Below are 22,617 nucleotides of genomic sequence, written 5' to 3'. Positions count from 1 at the left end.
AACAGGCTTTTTCCCACTGTGTGATTAGGGTCTGGTAAGAAAGTCAGATACCACACATTTAAGGCAGTGTAAGAAAATTTTTAAAAGCCCTGGATCTCAAAAAAAAAATGCTGGGTCAGAATTCTGACTCTACCACATTACCCTCTGGAGGTCCTAACTTCTGAAAGGCTCAGTTTCCTCACCTGTAAACTGGGGATGAAAAGATGACCTAGTTCATAGAGCTGTCAAGACTGCCTGAGGTACTGCATGTAAAATGCTGAGCCCCGCACCCGACCCACAGCAAGGATGTAATAAATATATGTTATTGATGCCGTCACCGCTTTTGTCATTATTAGAGAGGCGCCAGCGTTCGGAGGGCTTGAGCCAGCTTGTCTAAAATAAATGCTGATGTGGGATGCGTCACATGGAGATGCCTTGTGGAACTCAGAAAGTGCTTCCTGTCTTGTGGGAGCTGCTGTTCACCTCCCATCTCTTAAGATCAACAAGCAAACTTAAGCCAACTGGGCTTCCCTGGCGGCACAGTGGTTGGGAGTCCGCCTGCCGATGCAGGGGACATGGGTTCGCGCCCTGGTCCGGGAGGATCCCACATGCCGTGGAGCGACTGGGCCCGTGAGCCATGGCCGCTGAGCCTGCACGTCCAGAGCCTGTGCTCCGCAACGGGAGAGGCCACAACAGTGAGAGGCCCGCGTACCGCAAAAAAAAAAAAAAAAAAAACAACTTACGCCAACTTCGGGGCCCGTCAGTCATTTACCAGTCCACACCAAGCAGATTATTCCATTTACATGCACTGTCTGATCCAGAGGACAAAATTCATGTTTCCTTGTTACCAACTGGTTTCTGCCCATACAAGAATATAAACCCACGTGCCTCAACTTTCTTCCCTCCACATTCTCCTACGGGCCAGTGGTCTGCTGAATAATGCACCCCCAAAGATGTCCTCATGCTAATCCCCAGAACCTGGGAATATGTGACCTGATGTGGCAAAAGGAACTTTGTAAATGTGATTGAGGCTCTTGAGATGAGGAGATTACCCTAGATTACACTTTGAGTGGGCCCAGTCTCATCACAAGGGTCCCTATAAGAGAGAGGCAGGAGGGGCGGAGTCAGAGAAGGGGATGTGACAATGGAAGCAGAGGTCAGGGAGAGAGATGCAGGGCCACAAACCGAGGAATGCGGGCGACCTCTAGAAACTGAAAAAGACAATTAACCCAATCCTTCCCTAGAGCCTCTAGAAGGAGCACAACCCTGCCAACCCATTTTAGACTTCTGATGTCCAAAACTATAAGAGTATAAATGTGTGCTGCCTTAAGCCACCCGGTGTGTTACAGCAGCTGCAGGAAACTCATATGTGCTGTTGGCCCACTAAGGGCACTTGGATTTCATAGGTGGGATCTGGCGTTCAGGAGTCGCATTGTGGCTCGATTCCAGCTCCACCTCCTGTGGCACTTGGACACATCTGAGAGGTGTGGGAAATGGGGGCATCTCTGCGGACAGCACTCAGGAGGGTCCCTAACACGTGGCAAGCACTAGCCATTTTTTTAATTCGACTTGTTGTTTCTTTTCCTTTTTGTTTGAAACAGCTTTGTTGAGATATAATTTACATACTATAAAATCCACCCATTCAAAGTATATGATTTAGTGATTAGCAAGTGTATTTGCAGAGTTGTGCAACCATCAGTCACTCCCCATTCCTTTCGTTCTCCCAGCCTCTGGCAACCTCTAACCTACTTTCTGTCTCCATAGATTTGCCTGCTCTGGACCTTTCAAATAAACTGTCATACAGTAAGTGGTCTTCTGTGACTGGCTTCTTCCACTTAGCGCTGTGTTCTCAAGGGTCCTCCAGGCTGTAGCCTGTGTCAGTACTTCATTCCTTTTTACGACTGAGTAACATTCCATTGTATGGATGTAACAAATTTTGTTTACCCTTTCATCAGCTGATGGAGGCTGTTGACTTTTCTTTTTTGCTATTTCTTCTAGCACTGAAATAAACTTTGATAATTAAGGGAGTTCCCTTGAAGTGTTGTGAGTGTGCGGGGGCGTGTGTCTTTTAATCTAAAGCCTAGAGTTAAAAAAAATGATATAAATGAACTTATTTACAAAACAGAAACAGGCTCACAGATTTCAAAAACAAACTTATGGTTACCAAAGGGGAAAAGTGGAGGGGAGGAATAAATTAGGAGTTTGGGATTAACAGACACACACTACTATGTATAAAATAGACCTACCAACCAACAAGGACCTACTTACTGTATAGCACAGGGAACTCTGCTCAGTATTCTGTGATAACCTACTTGGGAAAAGAATCTGAAAAAGAATGAATATATGTATACGTATAACTGAATCACTTTGCTGTACACCTGAAACTAACACAACACTGTAAATCAACTATACTCCAATAAAATTTTTAAAAAATAGAAAATAAAGCCTAGAGGAAAATCCTCAGGACTGGCAATTCCATCTCCCTAGAATGCCAAGCCAGCATCTTTGGAACCACCGAAGATATCTCACAGGAAGACTCAGGGATGCTGGCCAGAATGCTGCCCTAGGACTCTGGGGAGAGCTGTGCTGGTCTGAACCTAAATCCCTGAAGTGTCTTTTTATAAAACGGGTCACAGACCTCTGAGAGCGTCAGCATCGCCAGACCTGGCACCACCTAGCTCCTCCCTTTGGCACTCCATGTCCCCACCCCTCTGAGCCTCAGTTTCCCCATCTCTAAGCAAGGCTAATCATAGCTATCCTTGTTGTGTTGCTATGTTGTCAAGTTGCTAGGTCAGAGAGCCAGTGAGGGGATGAAATGATATGCACTGGTTAAACACAAACAGTGAGGTTTCCGCTACAGTGGGAGCCCAGCACCACATTAGCAGCACCATTAATGGAGACTGGCTCTTTGCAGGGCCAGTGCAGGTGGAGCCAGAGCCCTGGTCCTGGGGGTCCACCCTGGTAGGAAGGACTAGCTTTTCACCAACATCTGCAAACTGAATTTTACCATTGTTTTGAGACACTCTGCAGACAATGTACCCCTCTCACAGCTTGTGACTGGGGAGGGGGGCGACTTCTACTCCCCACTCCCCATCTTTTGTTCACCACTGACGAATGGGACTTGGAAACAGTTCCTAAGATTTTTTTTGAGAGAGGAAAACAGTATCGGAGCTGGCAGGGAAAGTAATCTGTCAATTTCCGAGTCTTGACAGTAGTCAAGATTCCATCAGCCTCCTCTGGATGCCAAAATCAAATCCGGAATTGGGGAACCCACAGGGAGAGTCGAATTCCCCCTTGGATTTGCCTTGCGTCAAGCTGACAGTCAGATTTTCCATCACAGCCAGGCACTTTCCACTCAGATGCAGCCGCCACATTGGACAGGTCTGCACATTACCCGTAAAAGGGTTTTAAGTTCATTCATTCACACAAGTTGCTCACTTGCCATGCTTTGAAAGACAAAACCTAAGAACCCCTTAGGCTTTGGTGGTTGTTATGTGTCTGGAAAATGACCCACTTCTGAAAAAACAAAAAGGTTGGTTAAAGTCTGCTGCCTGGGAGTGGGTGTTTCAAGTTTGTTAAAAGAACAGCTGTGCCCAGGGAAACGGATACCTGCCTTCACAAGAGGCCCCGCGTGGACACCCTCTTCAGACTTTCTGTGAGTCACCAGATGGCTTGGGGCCACTGCCCACGCCACTGGGGACAAGCTGGGCACCTCCAGAAGCAGTGGTGATTCTAAAGGTCATGAACCAGGGTCAAGTTCAGGGCATGGAACAAGATGTTTCTGAAACAATCACAATTTTGAGGAAGTATCAGGGAAATATAACAAGCCCAGGAGGGTTTTTCAGGACTTTTACCACTATACTCTTAAGTGAATCTAGCCTAAATTTTCCTTGTTCCTCCCTTCCTTGTCTGGTTTGGAAACCCAAGTTACACTGGTCTTTTCACAAGAGTTGGAATGTTTTCTCTTTTTCTGTTCCCTGCAACCATTTGGATATGAGAGGGAAAGTTTCTGTTCTAGAATATTAGGTAGGCTTGGCTGTAAAATCATCTGAGCCTTGTGTGCCTTCTTCCCGCTTTATATGAGAGATGTGTAAAGACTGATTTAATAATTTAAGAGTTATTGCCTGAGGGAGACCTTCAACATGGCGGAGGAGTAAGACATGGAGATCACCTTCCTCCCCACAAATACATCAGAAATACATCTACACGTGGAACAACTCCTACAGAACACCTACTGAATGCTGGCAGAAGACCTCAGACCTCCCAAAAGGCAAGAAACTCCCCACATACCTGGCCGTGTGGCTGACAGGGTCTTGGTGCTCCAGCTGGGTGTCAGGGCTGTGCCTCTGAGGTGGGAGAGCCAAGTTCAGGACACTGGTCCACCAGAGACCTCCCAGCTCCACATGATATCAAATGGCGAAAATCTCCCAGAGATCTCCATGTCAACACTAAGACCCAGCTCCACTCAACAACCAGCAAGCTACGGTGCTGGACACCCTATGTCAAACAACTAGCAAGACAGGAACACAACCCCACCCATTAGCAGAGAGGCAGCCTAAAATCATAATAAGGTCACAGACACACCAAAACACACCACCAGACATGGTCCTGCCCACCAGAAACACAAGATCCAGCCTCATCCACCAGAACACAGGCACTAGTCCCCTCCACCAGGAAGCCTGCACAACCCACTGAACCAACCTTAGCCACTGGGGGCAGACACCAAAAACAACAGGAACTACGAACCTGCAGCCTGCGAAAAGGAGACCCCAAACACAGTAACTTAAGCAAAATGAGAAGGCAGAGAAACACACAGCAGATGAAGGAGCAAAGTAAAAACCAACCAAACCAAACAAATGAAGAGGAAATAGGCAGTCTACCTGAAAAAGAATCCAGAGTAATGATAGTAAACATGATCCAAAATCTTGGAAATAGAATGGAGAAAATACAAGAAATGTTTAACAAGGACCCAGAAGAACTAAAGAGAAAACAAACAATGATGAACAACACAATAAATGAAATTAAAAATTCTCTAGAAGAAATCAATAGCAGAGTAACTGAGGCAGAAGAATGGATAAGTGACCTGGAAGATAAAATAGTGGAAATAACTACTGCAGAGCAGAAGTAAGAAAACAGAATAAAAAGAAATGAGGACAGTCTTAGAGACCTCTGGGACAACATTAAACACACCAACATTTGAATTATAGGGGTCCCAGAAGAAGAAGAGAAAAACAAAGGGATTGAAAAAATATTTGAAGAGATTATAGGTGAAAACTTCCTTAATATGGGAAAGGAAATAGTCAAGTCCAGGAAGCTCAGAGAGTCCCATACAGGATAAATCTGAGGAGAAACATGCCAAGACACATATTAAGCAAACTATCAAAAATTAAATACAAGGAAAAAATATTAGAAGCAGCAAGGGAAAAACAACACATAACATACAAGGGAATCCCCATAAGGTTAACAGCTGATCTTTCAGCAGAAACTCTGCAAGCCAGAAGGGAGTGGCAGGACATATTTAAAGTGATAAAAGGGAAAAACCTACAACCAAGATTACTCTACCCAGCAAGAATCTCATTCAGATTTGACAGAGAAATTAAAACCTTTAAAGACAAGCAAAAGCTAAGAGAATTCAGCACCACCAAACCAGCTTTACAACAAAGGCTAAAGGAACTTCTTTAGGCAGGAAACACAATAGAAGGAAAAGACCTACAATAACAAACCCAAAACAATTAAGAAAATGGTAATAGGAACATACATATCGAAAATTACCTTAAATATAAATGGATTAAATATTCCTGCCAAAAGACACAGACTGGCTGAATGGATACAAAAACAGAACCCGTATATATGCTGTCTACAACAGACCCACTTCAGACCTAGGGACACATACAGACTGAAGGTGAGGGGATGGAAAAAGATACTCCATGCGAATGGAAATCTAAAGAAAGCTGGAGTAGCAATACTCATATCAGACAAAATAGACTTTAAAATAAAGACTATTATAAGAGACAAAGAAGGATACTACATAATGATCAAGGGATCCATTCAAGAAGAAGATATAACAATTATAAATATTTAAGCACTCAACACAGGAGCACCTCAATACATAAGGCAAATGCTAACGGCCATAAAAGGGGAAATTGACAGTAACACAATCATAGTAAGGGACTTTAACACCCCACTTTCACCAATGGACAGATCATCCAAAATGAAAATAAATAAGGAAACACAAGCTTTAAATGATACATTAAACAAGATGGACTTAATTGATATTTATGGGACATTCTATCCAAAAACAACAGAATACACTTTCTTCTCAGTGCTCATGGAACATTCTCCAGGATAGATCATATCTTGGGTCACAAATCAAGCCTTGGTAAATTTAAGAAAATTGAAATCGTATCAAGTATCTTTTCCAACCACAATGCTATGAGACTAGATATCAATTACAGGAAAAACTCTGTAAAAAATACAAACACATGGAGGCTGAACAATATACTACTTAATAACTAAGAGGTCACTGAAGAAATCAAAGAGGAAATCAAAAAATACCTAGAAACAAATGACAATGAAAACACAACAACCCAAAACCTATGGGATGCAGCAAAAGCAATTTTAAGAGGGAAGTTTATAGCAGTACAATCCTATCTCTAGAAACAAGAAGTATCTCAAGTAAACAACCTAACCTTACACCTAAAGCAATTAGAGAAAGAAAAACAAAAAAACTCCAAAGTTAGCAGAAGAAAAGAAATCATAAATATCAGACCAGAAGTAATTGAAAAAGAAATGAAGGAAACAATAGCAAAGATCAATAAAACTAAAAGCTGGTTCTTTGAGAAGATAAACAAAATTGATAAACCATTAGCCAGAATCATCAAGAAAAACAGGGAGAAGACACAAATCAATAGAATTAGAAAGGAAAAAGGAGAGGTAACAACTGACACTGCAGAAATACAAAAGATCATGAGAGATTACTACAAGCAACTCTATGCCAATAAAATGGAAAACCTGGAAGAAATGGACAAATTCTTAGAAATGCACAATCTGCCAAGACTGAACCAGGAAGAAATAGAAAATACAAACAGACCAATCACAAGCACTGACATTGAGACTGTGATTAAAAATCTTCCAACAAACAAAAGCCCAGGACCAGATGACTTCACAGGTGAATTCTATCAAACATTTAGAGAAGAGCTAACATCTATCCTTCTCAAACTCTTCCAAAATACAGCAGAGGGAGAAACACTCCCAAACTCATTCTATGAGGCCACCATCACCCTGATACCCAAACCAGACAAAGATGTCACAAAGAAAGAAAACTACAGGCCAATATCACTGATGAACACAGATGCAAAAATCCTCGATAAAATACCAGCAAACAAAATCCAACAGCACATTGAAAGGATCATACACCATGATCAAGTGGGGTTTATCCCAGGAATGCAAGGATTCTTCAATATACGCAAATCAATCAATGTGATAAACCATATCAACCAGCTGAAGGAGAAAAACAATATGATCATCTCAAAATATGCAGAAAAAGCTTTTGACAAAATTCAACACCCATTTACGATAAAAACCCTCCAGAAAGTAGGCATACAGGGAACCTACCTCAACATAATAAAGGCCATATATGACAAACCCACAGCCAACATTGTTCTCAATGGTGAAAAACTGAAGCCATTTCCTCTAAGATCAGGAACAAGACAAGGTTGTCCACTCTCACCACTATTATTCAACATAATTTTGGAAGTTCTAGCCACAACAATCAGAGAAGAAAAAGAAATAAAAGGAATCCAAATGGGAAAAGAAGAAGTAAAGCTGTCATTGTTGGCAGATGACATGATACTATACATAGAGAATCCTAAAGATGCTACCAGAAAACTACTAGAGCTAATCAATGAATTTGGTAAAGTTGCAGGATACAAAATTAATGCACAGAAATCTCTTGAATTCCTATACAATAATGATGAAAAATCTGAAAGAGATATTAAGAAAACACTCCCATTTACCACTGCAACAAAAAGAATAAAATACCTAGGAATAAACCTACCTAGGGAGACAAAAGCCCTGTATGCAGAAAACCAAAAGACACTGATGAAAGAAATTAAAGATGATACAAACAGATAGAGAGATATACCATGTTCTTGGATTGGAAGAATCAACACTGTGAAAATGACTATACTACCCAAAGCAATCTACAGATTCAATGCAACCCTTATCAACCTACCAATGGCATTTTTCACAGAACTAGAACAAAAAAATTCACAATTTGTATGGAAACACAAAAGACCCCGAATAGCCAAAGCAATCTTGAGAAAGAAAAACGGAGCTGGAGAAATCAGGCTCCCTGACTTCAGACTACACTACAAAGCTACAGTAATCAAGACAGTATGATACTGGCACAAAAACAGAAATATAGATCAATGGAACAGGATAGAAAGCCCAGAGATAAACCCATGCACATATGGTCACCTTATTTTTGATAAAGGAGGCAAGAATATACAATGGAGAAAAGACAGCCTCTTCAATAAATGGTGCTGGGAAAACTGGACAGCTACATGTAAAAGAATGAAATTAGAATACTCCCTAACACCATATACAAAAATAAACTCAAAATGGATGAAAGACCTAAATGTAAGGCCAGACACTATAAAACTCTTACAGGAAAACATAGGCAGAACACTCTATGACATAAATCACAGCAAGATCCTTTTTGACTCACCTCCTAGAGAAAAGGAAATTAAAACAAAAATAAACTAATGGGACCTAATGAAACTTAAAAGCTTTTGCACAGCAAAGGAAACCACAAACAAGACGAAAAGACAACCCTCAGAATGGGAGAAAATATTTGCAAATGAAGCAACTGACAAAGGATTAATCTCCAAAATTTACAAGCAGCTCATGCAGCTCAATATCAAAAAAACAAACAACCCAATCCAAAAATGGGCAGAAGACCTAAACAGACATTTCTCCAAAGAACATATCTAGATTGCCAACAAACACATGAAAGGATGCTCAACATCACTAATCATTAGAGAAATGCAAGTCAAAAGTACAATGAGGTATCACCTCATACCGGTCAGAATGGCCATCATCAAAAAATCTACAAACAATAAATGCTGGAGAGGGTGTGGAGAAAAGGGAACCCTCTTGTAGTATTGGTGGGAATGTAAATTGATACAGACACTATGGAGAACAGTATGGAGGTTCCTTAAAAAACTAAAAATGGAACTACCATATGACCCAGAAATCCCACTACTGGGCATATACCCTGAGAAAACCAGAATTCAAAAAGAGTCATGTACCACAATGTTCACTGCAGCTCTATTTACAATAGCCAGGACATGGAAGCAACCTAAGTGTCCATCGACAGATAAATGGATAAAGAAGATGTGGCACATATATACAATGGAATATTACTCCGCCATAAAAAGAAACGAAATTGAGTTATTTGTAGTGAGGTGGATGGACCTAGAGACTGTCATACAGAGTGAAGTAAGTCAGAAAGAGAAAAATAAATACTGTATGCTAACACATACATATGGAATCTAAAAAAAAAACAAACCAAAGTGGTTCTGAAGAATCTAGGGGCAGGACAGGAATAAAGACACAGATGTAGAGAATGGACTTGAGGACATGGGCAGGGGGAAGGGTAAGCTGGGACGAAGTGAGAGAGTGGCATGGACTTATATACACTACCAAATGTAAAACAGATAGCTAGTGGGAAGCAGCCACATAGCACAGGGAGATCAGCTTGGTGCTCTGTGACTACCTAGAAGGGTGGGATAGGGAGGGTGGGAGGGAGATGCAAGAGGGAGGAGATATGAGGATATACCTATATGTATAGCTGATTCACTTTGTTGTAAAGCAGAAACACACCATTGTAAAGCAATTGTACTCCAAAAAAGATGCTAAAAAAAAAAAGAGTTATTGCCCTATTCAGGTTTTCTAGTTGTCAGTGAGTCTGTTTTGTTAAGTTGTATTTTTTTAATGAAATTGACCATTTTCTCCTGGCTTTCAAATTGAATGGCACAGAGTTAATCTCAGTTTCTCAGGCTTAGAAGGATTGTCTCTGTCCATCAATAAGAAATGAGGGTGAGTCCAAGAGGCTTCTGCCCCACCAGCACTCTGGGGGTCCCCCAATCAGGGCATATTTTTTGTCAATTTTATTTTATACTGGAGTCTAGCTGATGAACAATGTTGTGATAGTTTCAGGTGCACAGCAAAGCGACTCAGCCGTACATATGCATGTACCCATTCTCCTCCACACTCCCCCCGCATCCAGGCTGCCACATAACATTGAGCAGAGTTCAGTCAGGGCATATTTTTATCAGGGATCAGGAACTGCCTTGTACTGCCTGGGAGCCAGCTGAGCAGTGATCTAGGGACCAGGTCTGGAGTAAACTGCCTGGGTTTCTCTCCTAGTCCCAACCTGGACACTTGTAACTTCAGTCTCCTCCTCCGAAAAATGGGTAGTGTCCTAACAGCTGCCGGTTAGGACTAAGAGGGTCACCAAAGGACGTTGTAAACTCCAAGGCCTAACAGGGAAGTTCCCATGCAATAAGACTTCCACTTAACAACTTCATTTCACAAACTTTCAACTTACGAATTCTCAGGAATGCAAACTCAAGAACCAGAGCAAAAGGGCTTCAACTCTCCCCAGTACCACCAACTGGTGTTCCCAAGCACTGTCTGTCATTTTTGTCCCAACCACCTTGGTGCTTATTCGCCTAAAGCAGCGAGCAGTTCTGAAAGCAGGGTCCCCGGACCAGCGGCAGCATCTGGGAACTTGCTAGCAATGCAGATTTTCAGGCTCTCCTCCATACCTACTAAATCAGAAACTCTGGGGGTTGGCACAGTAACCTGTGCTTTAACATACCCGCCAGTGGATTCTGATGCCGGCTCCATGCCTGAGAGCCCGAGGTTCTCGAAAGTCATAGGGCATCTCCCATGTTCACGCTTCGTTCTGAAGTGCTTTAAAAACGTGGTTACTCCATTACGATCAATAAAAGGAAAACGATCATGGTGTTGATAGAGTGAGTCGGAAGAGATAAACAAACATGAGAGAAGTGAAAGCTGAGATAATTTTAAAAGATCAATGGAGAGACGATGGCAAGTGTTGCACGTTTGTGTTGGGATGACTCACTCAGTGATAGGAACGATTCTGAAAACACTGAATCAGGCAGCGTCTGAGATGCAGCGCCTGGGCCACAGACAACACTCATCGGGAAACAAGGGCGATGATTCTCCAAATTCAAAGAAATGTGAACACAGGGTCACCAGGTCAGCATCAAAGTGGAAACTCACTGGCTTCATGGAAATCCGGAAAACGCTGGGCGTCTGTGTGTTGTGCTGGGGCTCAGAGTTGGCTCCTAGGCAGGGGTGTGTCCACAGGTTAAAGGCTCATCTGAATCTGTCAAAGATTGATGCTTTGGCCTATTCTGATGAAACAGAACTAATCAGCTCTAGACCAGACCATAGGAGGAGTTCACTAACCCAACCGTTTTTCTATATGGATGAAACAGGTCCGTTTTAGGAAAAAAAAAGAGAGAGAGAGAGAGAGAGAGGGGGATGCCTGGTAGAGAGTGCATTAGCAAGAAGGAGAAATTATATCAGGTTATAAACGTTTAAAGGACTAAATCACACTCCCACTTACAAGCTAAAAGCTGAAGGAGTAACTCGATCTACCAACAAAGGATGGGATCTATGAACCACCCATCACTTACAACCAAACGCTTATGCAGGAACTACCGTATATACCATGGCAGTTAAAATTCAGCATTTAAAAGACACAATCCACACCCTGCCCCCTGAGATTCATTGGATTGGAGTCGAGCCCACTTTTAACAAGCTCCCGAAGGGATACTGAGGCAGATGGTACTCGGACCACAGAGCTGTTTGTCATTATGGGAGAAGAATCAGAAGCAAAAGCGGCACTGAGTCGCTGCATGCGCTTCACAAACATTGCTGGGGAAAATGCTGTCTGAAACCAAAGCACCACCCGCTGGAGCCCCAATTTAGCACCTGTTCCCACAGCTCAGATCGGGGAAGTCAGCAGTAAATGAGTAACGTGTTACATAAGTTGCTTTTCTGTATGCAGAACCTTAATTCACCAAAGAGAAGTTGAAATCATATAAAAAGCAACAGCCCACCCCCAAAACAAATGCTGGGAAAGCGTAGCCAGGATCTCCCCGTGCCCCTTCTGCAAGGCAAAGATGAGGCCCCCTCCGTGCTGAAAACCCTGCTTCCTCACCCTTGTGCCACTGGGATCTGGATCCTTGGTGGCAGTGGTCAGAGAAGGTGGGGCCGGGGAGGGTGGGTAGGAAAACAGTCAGGGTCTGCCTGGGCATGGACACCACCTGCACCAAGGCTTCCCTCGGGCTGAAAACATAAGTGGAGTCATGTTGTGCTTGACTATGCCTCTGACCCCTGGCTGGCAAGTTCTGGAACGACACAACCCCCTCTGTCTTGGGTCTTCTCCAAGAACCCCAAACCTTTCTCTCCTCTCTCTCTCTCTCTCTGGCAAGGATTCTCAATCTTTTCCTCTTCCCAGCTACTCCAAGACCTGGATATTATGCTATTTCTAACTACAGTGTTAAAAGCTGACCAGGGCTGGGGCATTTATCACCCCAGTGACCACAGAAGATGTCATGCAGATACGGAAAGGCATACCATCTACATAACATATGTGTTGCTCCTTTCAGTGAGTCAGCCTCAGGAGTCTTCTCAACAACGACCCAGAGACACCCACTCTCAACCTAGCGGACAGCAGACTGTAAGTTTCAGAGGGTGCAGTCCTTATCTATCTTTTTATTACTTTACTCCAAGCACCTAGCATGGTGATTAACTCTCAGGAAGAACAAAAGAAGTATTGAATCGATTTAAGTTGACACCTGATGTGAAACGTAATTATCACCCCATTTTGCCACAGAGCAGGTCCCCAAATGCATGAGAGCCACCTAGGGCGCTTGTTAAAAACTCATCTTCTGGGCTCCACCCCAGACTTAGTAAATCAGATTCTACAGGATTTGCGTTTTAACAAAGTGCCAGGGAATCTTACACACATGAATTTGAGAACCACTGCCTTAGGCTTATGAGAACCTCAAGGATACCAATATTGTGGGATGCGATTAAACAAGAGGGCCCTTAGGGAACACCCAAAACCAAACAAACGAGAGGCAGGTGGCTTCCTCCCCTCTGTCCAGGCATGGGCCCGAGTGGAGTAGAGAACATTCAACATCGGGGAAAAAATGGGGCCAAGAAGAGATCAAAGACAAGAAAGACCTAGGGGAGCACTCGAGGTTAACAAGGCCACCACTGAGGCCGGTGGGCTCATTCTCATCTGTTTCCCCGGGTCATGGGGAACCATGCTCCATCACCAGATCGCGAACCGGCCGGTATCGATGAGGCCCAAGGACAGATTTGCAGACAGCTAGCAGCCCTGCCCCGCTCTGGAAAAGGGCATGGAAGGAGAAGTATGGCTTCATCAAAACTTCTCTACAGGTCTGACTTCCCTCTCGGCCCTGCAGTGTGGCAGCTTGAGTCAGCACACCTCCCTGCCCACGTTCCCATCCCCCCACCCTCAGGGCAGCCACATCTTGAGCAGGGTAGAGTGCTGCTACCGGCCGGGGTGCCAGCAATCACACCCAAGCTCCTTGAGCCTGCACCCAAGGAGCCTCACAAGCCCCCCTTCCAGAGAGACAGGGAATCCCTCTGCTGCTGTCCCAGGAACATCAAACACCGATGTTTGTGCCAGGCCTCATTTACACAAGCCCACTCCTCCCCAAGAGATGGATTTTTAAAACAAACAGCTTTTCCATATGTTAGCAGGCAGAGTCATGTCAGCATCAGGGATCCCCAGACAGAAACATGCGTCAATCTAGGGCAGAGACTGCTAAATAAATCCTGTTTGGGTGAAAATTCCTCTCTCTGGAGAAAGAGGAACCTCAAAGCGGATCGCTCAGATTCCGGATCGCTCGGATTCCCCGGCAAGAATGCCTCAAGACGCCATGTTCTCCCCAGCCGGGCGCGCCCTGAGCACTCTGAACTCTGAAATCATCATCCTTCTAACGCGCATCTGCCTCTGTCACCCCATCCTTCCAGAAACTCTCCCAACCCGTCCCACCTGCGTCCCGGCACCCCTATTCCCACACGCACTCTGGTTCCATCCAGGGCATTGGGTGGCCCTACTCTGTTGGGCATGGGTTGTCCACACTCGAGCAGGATTTCCTGACATCCCAAGGCTTAGAGTTCTGGCAGCTAAAGAGAAAAATGCACCACGTGGACACACGGGTACCTGAGAAATGAAGGAACCCCAGTAACAGGTGCACACGGCTCACCTGGGAGACTCAGCCACTGAGCACTACTGAGGAGATGTCAGATTTGGGAGCTTGAATTACCTGGGTCATCGCCTCCTCTTTCCTTAATTTTGCTTGTGGGGACTTGGTTAGAGGGGGGGATTCCTGAATCTTTGCTGTGTTGCTTGCGGGAGGTGGCAAGAAGGTACAAAGCAAAAGAACTGGCCTAGGAGGGGGTCGGGGCAGCACTTAGGACCTAACACAGACATGGGGCCAGATCATGCATGTTAGCGAGAGATGAGGGGCAGGAGGCTCCAGCTTAAGGACCAGCTGGGAGAATTCCAAGTCCAAACTGAGAAGCAGCAGAGCCTGGCCCAGACCTCGCCTCTCCAGGCTACAGAGCTGAGGGCACGAGCCTGGAAGCAAGGGCTCTGGGAGGTGAATGCAGCCTCCGAAAGGCACTGGTCCTGTGGGGACATGAGTCTCCGGTCCTGATGGGTGAAGACTCTGAGCCGCCCTCAGAGCAGGGGCTCCAGAGCGGTTACCATGGCTTCGGGTGCCTTTAAGCGCAGCCAGGGATTTCTGACGCGGGACAAGCCTTGGCTGGAGCATCCGTGGCTGGGCGCTCCACCTCCCCCAGGCATAGGTGTCTGTAACCAGTGCAGGCACGTGAGCGAGCCCACAGTGCCCTAGGTGAAAGAGACAAAGGGCCAATTACTGCCTGGCTGAGGGTCAGGGCCGGGGTGGGGGCAGTGTGTTTCCCTAGGCTGCCCGCAAAGCCCCATCCGAGAGGAAGACCAGCCACGTACCGAGTCCATTCTCCGCCAGCGCCGCGGGGCTCACGTGGCAGTCGCCCAGGTCCTGCTCACCCACGTCATTCAAATCCAAGCCGGGCTGGTGGGACCCGTTTCCAAAATGCCTCTCTTCCTTCTCGGAGCCGGCGTCCCCGTTTTCCATCCCGTTCTGCGCCTTTTTCAGGGGCATTATTTGCAAGCCACTGGGGGTAGTCCTGTAAGACACCGTCTTGGTGGCCCTGTCCCCGCCTGCAGGGGGCTTGGCCGGGTATCCTTTCTTCGGCTTGGACAGGGAAGGGTTGATCCGCTTCCGTTTATGGGAAGTCCCTTTGCTCTTGCCGGATTCCGAGGGTCTGTGGGATAGTTTCTCCACCGAGGGGCCTCGGCCGTCCCGCAGAAGCTTGGAGGCGCCGGGCTGCTTCCCCGACTTGAGCCTCTTGTCCTTGGCCAGGTGCAGCCCGTTGAACTCATCAATAAACTCCTCGCAATGCAGCAGGTGGTGCTCGGGCTCCCACGTGTCCTCCGTGCTCCCGTAGCCTTTCCACCGGATCAGATACTCCCATTTTCCCTTCTTGTTCTTCCTCTTGTCTACAATCCTTTCAACCTGGGATGCAAGAGGAGAATCAGGAAAGAGAGAGAGAAAGAAAGAAAGACAGAAGGAAAAAAAAATTAGTCCCAGGTCACAAGAACAATGCAGAGCCCTCGGGATAGAGGCATCCGCCCTGGCCATGGGGCAAGCTGCTCCCGAGGCAGGAAGCTGACCCTCCCAGGAGGCTTCAAGAAGGCTGGTTTATTTTATTTTTTACTTTTTGCAATACGCGGGCCTCTCACTGTTGTGGCCTCTCCTGTTGCACAGCACAGGCTCCGGACACGCAGGCTCGGCTGCCATGGCTCACGGGCCCAGCCGCTCCGCGGCATGTGGGATCTTCCCGGACCGGGGCACGAACCCGTGTTCCCTGCATCGGCAGGTGGACTCTCAACCACTGTGCCACCAGGGAAGCCCAAGGCTGGTTTATTTTAGGACATCGCTGAAGGGAACCAGCGGTGAACAGCAACCATCATCGTTGTTTCCCATGACAACTGCATGATGCCACACCTGCCTGGCTGCATCGACCTGTCCATCCAAGGCTTACTCTTACTCGAAATCGCATTGCAAGCGTTCACTGAAGATCTTTATTCTTTTCATCGCACCAAAGTAGAATCAGACTTTTAAAGACCAATTTGGTGTGCGTTTTTCACTGTTACTTATAATAATAAGTAACACTGAGTGTTTACGTTAGAGGCACTCTGCTAATGTATCCTCACTTACAACGATACTAATGATTAGTAGTATTTGCTGGGCATGTGTGAGGCAGACGCTACTAAATGCTGGGCAGGGATGGTCCCATTTCATTTTCTCCAGACAACAACCCGATGCAGTAGGTGTTCTTCCAATCCCCCCACTTTACAGAGAGGGAAGTGGGGCTGAGAGACTGTCTCTCAACCAAGCTCCAAGCTGGTAAGAGCAGAACTGGGATTTGAACCACTCTCACCCCAAGTTTTTTTTCTTAATCATTAGGCCATACCAACTCTCTCTCAACTATAAAAATCTTCCATACTGGCCAAAAATGACTCGAATCAATGAAACCCAATATCCCCTATTTGGCTCCCCCAGCTGCAACATAGGGGGTACAGCTGCGAGGTAAGGTGATGGGTGACATTTTTTGAGCGCCTATTGTGTACCTTGCATAACCCCACAGGGCGTACATTATTAATGCTCCGATTTGATAGATGAGGGGTTAAGTATGAGGCAACCTGCCTACTATGCAGGGCTAAGAGGTGGTAGAGGTACATCTGAACATATATCTGGTTTTCGAGCCATGTAACTCCCGTCTATGTGCCTTCAAAAGTAAGTAAATCTCTCTTGTCTTCAACAAGACATGGGAAAACACACTTAGAAAATGCCAGTCCGAAGGCTAATTGGTGATTCGGGGTGAAGGGTGTGTGAGGCTTCACGTATTATTCTCTCAACTTTGCTATACATGTGAAATGTTTAATTTAAAAAAATTGACAGAAAATTTCCAGTGCTTTACCCGAAAAACAGCTAAATTTCAATGAGAAAGTAAACAATTATATTCAAAAGTTTACTATAGTTTAACGTCAAGATAATATACTTTTCTAGGATGGAATTCGACCCAGTGAAATGAAGTAATAAGTGAGGAATATGCCCTCGAAACTCATGGAAGAAAAACTAATATGAGAGGGGAGAAGCAGTTACAGTTATACTTGATAATTGTTAAAGATGGGTAAGAGGTAAATGTGGGTTCATTATACAACTCTTTATGCCTGCATGTTGGAATTTTTATGTGTCTAAATTTTTCCATAATAAAAAATAAAAATTTTTGAAAAGTGAGATTATCTCCCAATGATCTATACACAACAGAAGCTATGCAAAATAATTAAACGACTTTCATTGCTTTGCACTTAATAAATATCTAAACAGCTAGGCCATATTGCCTCTTTATAATACTACTTCTTCACAGACAATTTAAATTGTTTCCTTAATTGATCCATCTGAAATCAAATTGGCCTATTTCTATGAAAATTTCCTTCCTTATAAAACGCTCTGTAAACATCTGTTTTAGATTTATTACATAATTTTTAGTTGTATCACACAAACTCTATAATAGCTTGAAAAAGTAAAATCACGCCAAACGAATCCAACTTCCAATCTCTGAATCAAGGAATGGGACTAGCTGGGTATTCATTTGTGATAATGCTGCAGAAAGTCAAGAGTGTCTCTGGAGGAGCCTGCAGCTTTGCCCATTTTAGGACTTTGAAGGGGGAAACCCTCTGCAAGTTAACGGAGGGAGGAAAGTGAACAAGCAACATGGCGCTGCTGGAAATAGCAGCATCCCTGAGAAGGCCAACCTAGGAGTGTCAGGAGGAAGCCCAGAAACATCTAAGGGCTATGAGCTAAGGGAAGTGTGTTGGCGTGGAGGTCTCCAGCTTCAGAAAGCATGTGCTTGGCTCCCAGAATGGAGAAACTTCTTCCCCAGAATAAAGCAGAAAACCATGTTAGACAAAGAGCCAACACAGTGATAGGTGGGTAGGTGGATGGATGGGTAGATGGATGGATGGATGGAAAAATGGATGGTTGAATGGATGGCTGGATAGTGGAAAACCAGCTCCTCCCCCAGTGTGGCCCCAAGTAGCCATGTAGACACTCCACCCTTGCTGGATGGATGAACAGATGGGTAAATAGTGGGATGGGTAGGTGGGTGGATAGACAGATGGATAAACAGATGGGAGGATAGTGAGATGGGTAGGTGATGGAAAGGTCTATATAAATGGACAGATGACTAGATGGATGGGTGACAGGTGAAAGGGTGGGTAGAGAGGTGAGTTTAGGAATGGATGGGTGGACGGATAGAGGACGCACACTCATCAAAATGAAGTTAGTATAGTATTTAAGAACACATGCTATGGAGCAAGACTATCTGGTTGAAATCTCCTGCTTAGGAGTCGTGTGTTCTTGAGCAAGTTCCTAAACCTCAGATGACTCACCTAACATGGGGGAAATAACAGCAGCTACCTCATAGGGTGATAGTGGAGAATATACAAATAAGGAGATTAACATTCCAGAGTAAAGGTCACTTCATCTTGCATACTCTCCTGTGAATACAAACCTGGGTGGTATCTAAAGATAATGTTTCTCCACCCTGCAGAACATGACCCCCTGAGGACACTCAACTGCTCCCTGGGAAGAAGACAGAGTCGAGTCCACCTACTTAGATAAGTCCTTCCTGCTTGACTGCTTGGCCAGTCAGCAAGGGTGGAGTGTCTACATGGCTACTTGGGGCCAGACTGGGGGAGGAGCTAGTTCTCTCCCCTCCTAGTTACTGGAGGATTGAGTCACAAGTGGCTTTATGAGGGACAGAAAGGCCACTGCTTCCACCTCTGGTCCCATCCAGAAAGCCACTGGGTGGCTTGACAGTCATTTCTACTTAAATTAACTCAATACCAACAATGAACAGTATTAACAGGATTATTAATGGCCTGACATGCAGGGGGGAAACTATTGGCTCCTCCACTTTCTATTCACATGACCCTGGGCAAGTTGCCCAGCCTCTCTGGGACTCAATGTCCCCATCTGTCAAACAGAAATAGTAATAATAATAATAATAATAATAGCAGCTTCCTGCAAGGTTGTTGGAATAAGGAATAAGGTGTGATTGAGAAAGTAGAGTGCCTTGAACACCACAAAGCACTAACGAGGACATGAGTGGAACTGCTCTGAGAAATATAAAACTTCAGGTGACAAAAGTGATTTTATATACATGATTTCTTCTACCGTTTAAACCTTTTGTAAAAAACGGGTTTTTTTCAGGTTCAGAAAAACAACTGCTTTTTCTGAAAGATGAAAATGCCCACAAGGAGCTCAGAGGAGAGCTGGCTCCCAAACACCCCACCAGACTTTGAATGCGCCACCCCCTGGGACCTAATCTCCTTCTTTACATCCCTGTACAGGTTTTCTGACCCCCTTTTCCTCTTCTTCTCGGGAGATCCTCAAACAGAACCAGAACTCTAATCTGTTCTGTTGATAACAAAAGCCTACATTATTTAGGACCTGAATGTTAAATGACTGCAACGTTCTCTGTCTGGACATCCTGTCTTTCCCTTAAGCTCCCCCCAACCTCCGCCACTGTCCTCAACTCCTCACACCTGTTGAAAACAGAGACCTGGGGCCCCAGGTGGTAGCAGCTCTGCTCTTGATGCCCCGCGCCCACGCTACCTGCACAGGCCTTGTGCGCTACCTGAGGCTCAGGCCCTCCAAATGGACACAATGGTCAATTCCCTTCTCCTGTAGTTACCTAGGAATGCGTGAATGATATTTAAAAAGCATGTGCTCACACACCTGCCACCTTCTCTATTCAAAGGTAAGCAATCTGAGGCCTTGAAGGATTCCTTTGAGTTCAACCACATCATTAATTAACATGTTCTCTCTGTGATGCCCGCTAACACAAGATGCTACTCTACTGCAGGTGGGGGCAGGGAAATTCTGAGGCAATTATTACCAGTGTCACCATGACAAGCGGATGGCTGTCTCGTTAGGAATGAGGATGATGACAATCACCTTTAGTGGTACATGCTAAGTTCCAGGAACTGTGTTAAGAACTTATAAGCTTTCCACCGGGCAGTATTCTCACCACTGACAGGTGAGGAAGTTGCGGCTCAGAGAAGTTAGGTAAGTTTCCCGCCATCACACAGTCAGTAGGTGGTTAGCCAAGATTGGAGCCCTAGTTCATCTGACTCCTCGGCCCAAGGAGAGGCCACCTGGCAACACCTCACCAGTGGGAAGCCACCAGAACCAGGCAAGCAAGGGGCCAAGCATGTGGCCCACAAGCACTGAAGAAGAAGACGGCTTCATGGAGTCCTTCATCCAACACTGTAATGTGTGTCCGTACACAAGGCGCCGCAGGCCATGGTGAACCCACAGACCGCCAGCATGGCACCCACAGGCTGGTGGGAACACAGCGCTTCAAGGAGGGAGCACAAAGTCACAGGTGATAACAATTATGAAAAGTGCTCTGACGGTGAAGAGAAAGGGGCTGTGAGAAAGAATGGCTACTTCAAATTGGATAGACAGGGAGGTTCCTCTGAGAAGGAATGGGGCCTTCAGAGATGGAGAAAATTTGGACCAGTGAGAGGCCTTCCAAGGCAGCAGGACAGCCTCCTTAGCTGTTCACTGGCAGGTGACCCAGTAACACCACCACCACCTAACATTCACTCAGCATTTACCAAATGCCAGCCCCTGTCCTATGGGATCCCTACACAGTAATGTAACATTATACATATTAACTCATTTAATCTTCAAAATACCTGAACGAGGTAGGTAACTTTATTCTCTTTTTGATAAAGGACAAAACTGAGGCACCCAGGGATTAAGGACCTTGGCCAAGACCCCACCTCTGACAAGCAGCAGAGAGATAAGACTTGGTTTGATGCATCTTGGCTCCAGACCCCATGCTTTCAATGATGACACCATATCCACTCCCCACTCTTGCTCAGTGAGCCCAACCTGACTGAGGCTGATGGCATACGTGCAACTTCTGATGCTCCTCCAAACTCCTGCCAGGTCACAGAAAACCTACAGCATCTTTACATGGCTTGAAAGTCGCCTATCAAAGAAAACTCTAATTCAAAAAGATACATGCACCCAAATATTCATAGCTGTACTATTTACAATAGCCAAGACATGGAAACAAATGTCCATCAACAGATGAATGGATAAAAAAGACGTGGTATATATATATGTTGGTATATAATATATACAATGGAATGTTACTCAGCCATAAAAAATGAAATAATGCCATTTGCAGCAACATAGATGGACTTCACCTATCATACTATGTGAAGTAAGTCACACAGAGAAAGACAAATATCATATGGTATCACCTATATGTGGAATCTAAAAACAATAATACAAATGAACTTATTTAGAAAATGGAAACAGACTCAGACATAAAAAACAAACTTATGGTTACCTAAGGGGAAGGGGAGGGAGGGATAAATTAGGAGTCTGGCATTAGCAGATACACACCATTATTTATAAAATAAACAATAGGTCCAACTATATAGCACAAGGAACTACATTCAATATCTTGTAATAACCTATAATGAAAAAGAATCTGCAAAAGAATAGATATATATATGTATGTATAACTGAATCACTTTGTTGTACACCTGAAACTAACACAACATTGTAAATCAACTATACTTCAATTTAAAAAAAAAGTAGCCTGATGAGCTTGACTCTCCTGGGGTCCCCCAGCATGCCATGTGGGCCTCCCTCCCCTCCTGCCCCAATTCTCCATCAGTTCAAAGGAAAAAAGACTAATCATCAGTCATATTTCCTATCCCAGCTTCCCATCAAACCAAAAGAGTATGTAAAATGACAATAGCTCAGGAATCCAGGATCACCAACGAAGATTTTCCAGACTCTGGAAGGAAGGCCCCTCACACCAGATGGCGTTGGATGAGAAACTTTGGGTTACTAGTACATGTCTTAACCTCTGAATGCGAAGAACAAGGCTGAAAAGGAATAAAGGAAGATGAGGTCCACAACTGCTGTCTGCCCACACACACACCAGAGCAGCCATCCTTGGACATTCCCCAGATTCTGGACCTCAAACCCCACACCCACAAGGACCTCTCACTCTGTATCCTTTCAACATCCTCGGACAGCTTCCTTGGAGGTAGAGAGGCACAGGCTCCGATCTTTATGACTAGGGGTATGAAGTCCTCAGGAAGAGTAAAGATGGGACAAGTTCTGGGGACAGCCAGGTATGGACTGTTTCAGGTCTAGAAGATGGTGGTTGCTTCAGATTATCTAGTCAGAGAAGAAGGCAGTAAGAAGACGTGGCATGTCCCGCTCAGTCCAGCCAAACTACAGTATACTAAGGAAATAGCTGCAGACCAAGAAATTCGGCTCAGAGCCGTGCAATTCAAGCTAGCTTCGGGTGAGGGTCTGAATGGGGAACACAGCGGCATCCAAATGA

The 22,617-nt window shown here is 45.0% G+C and overlaps 1 protein-coding gene across 1 annotated transcript in view; it reads right to left on the bottom strand.

The window, feature by feature from the left end:
* CDYL2 (chromodomain Y like 2) overlaps positions 1-22,617 on the bottom strand; it is a 170,604-nt gene that overhangs the window by 40,262 nt on the left and 107,725 nt on the right. Inside the window, exon 2 of the mRNA XM_081216448.1 lies at positions 15,092-15,680. Coding sequence (XP_081072574.1) covers positions 15,092-15,680 — 589 coding nt within the window. The remainder of the gene's footprint in view (positions 1-15,091; positions 15,681-22,617) is intronic.

This window comes from Mesoplodon bidens (genome assembly GCF_964165515.1).
Source record: "Mesoplodon bidens genome assembly, chromosome: 18".
In the NCBI taxonomy this organism is placed as follows: Eukaryota; Metazoa; Chordata; class Mammalia; order Artiodactyla; family Ziphiidae; genus Mesoplodon; species Mesoplodon bidens.
Note: the sequence above shows the minus strand (reverse complement) of the source record. Positions and strands in the feature narration are given on the sequence as shown.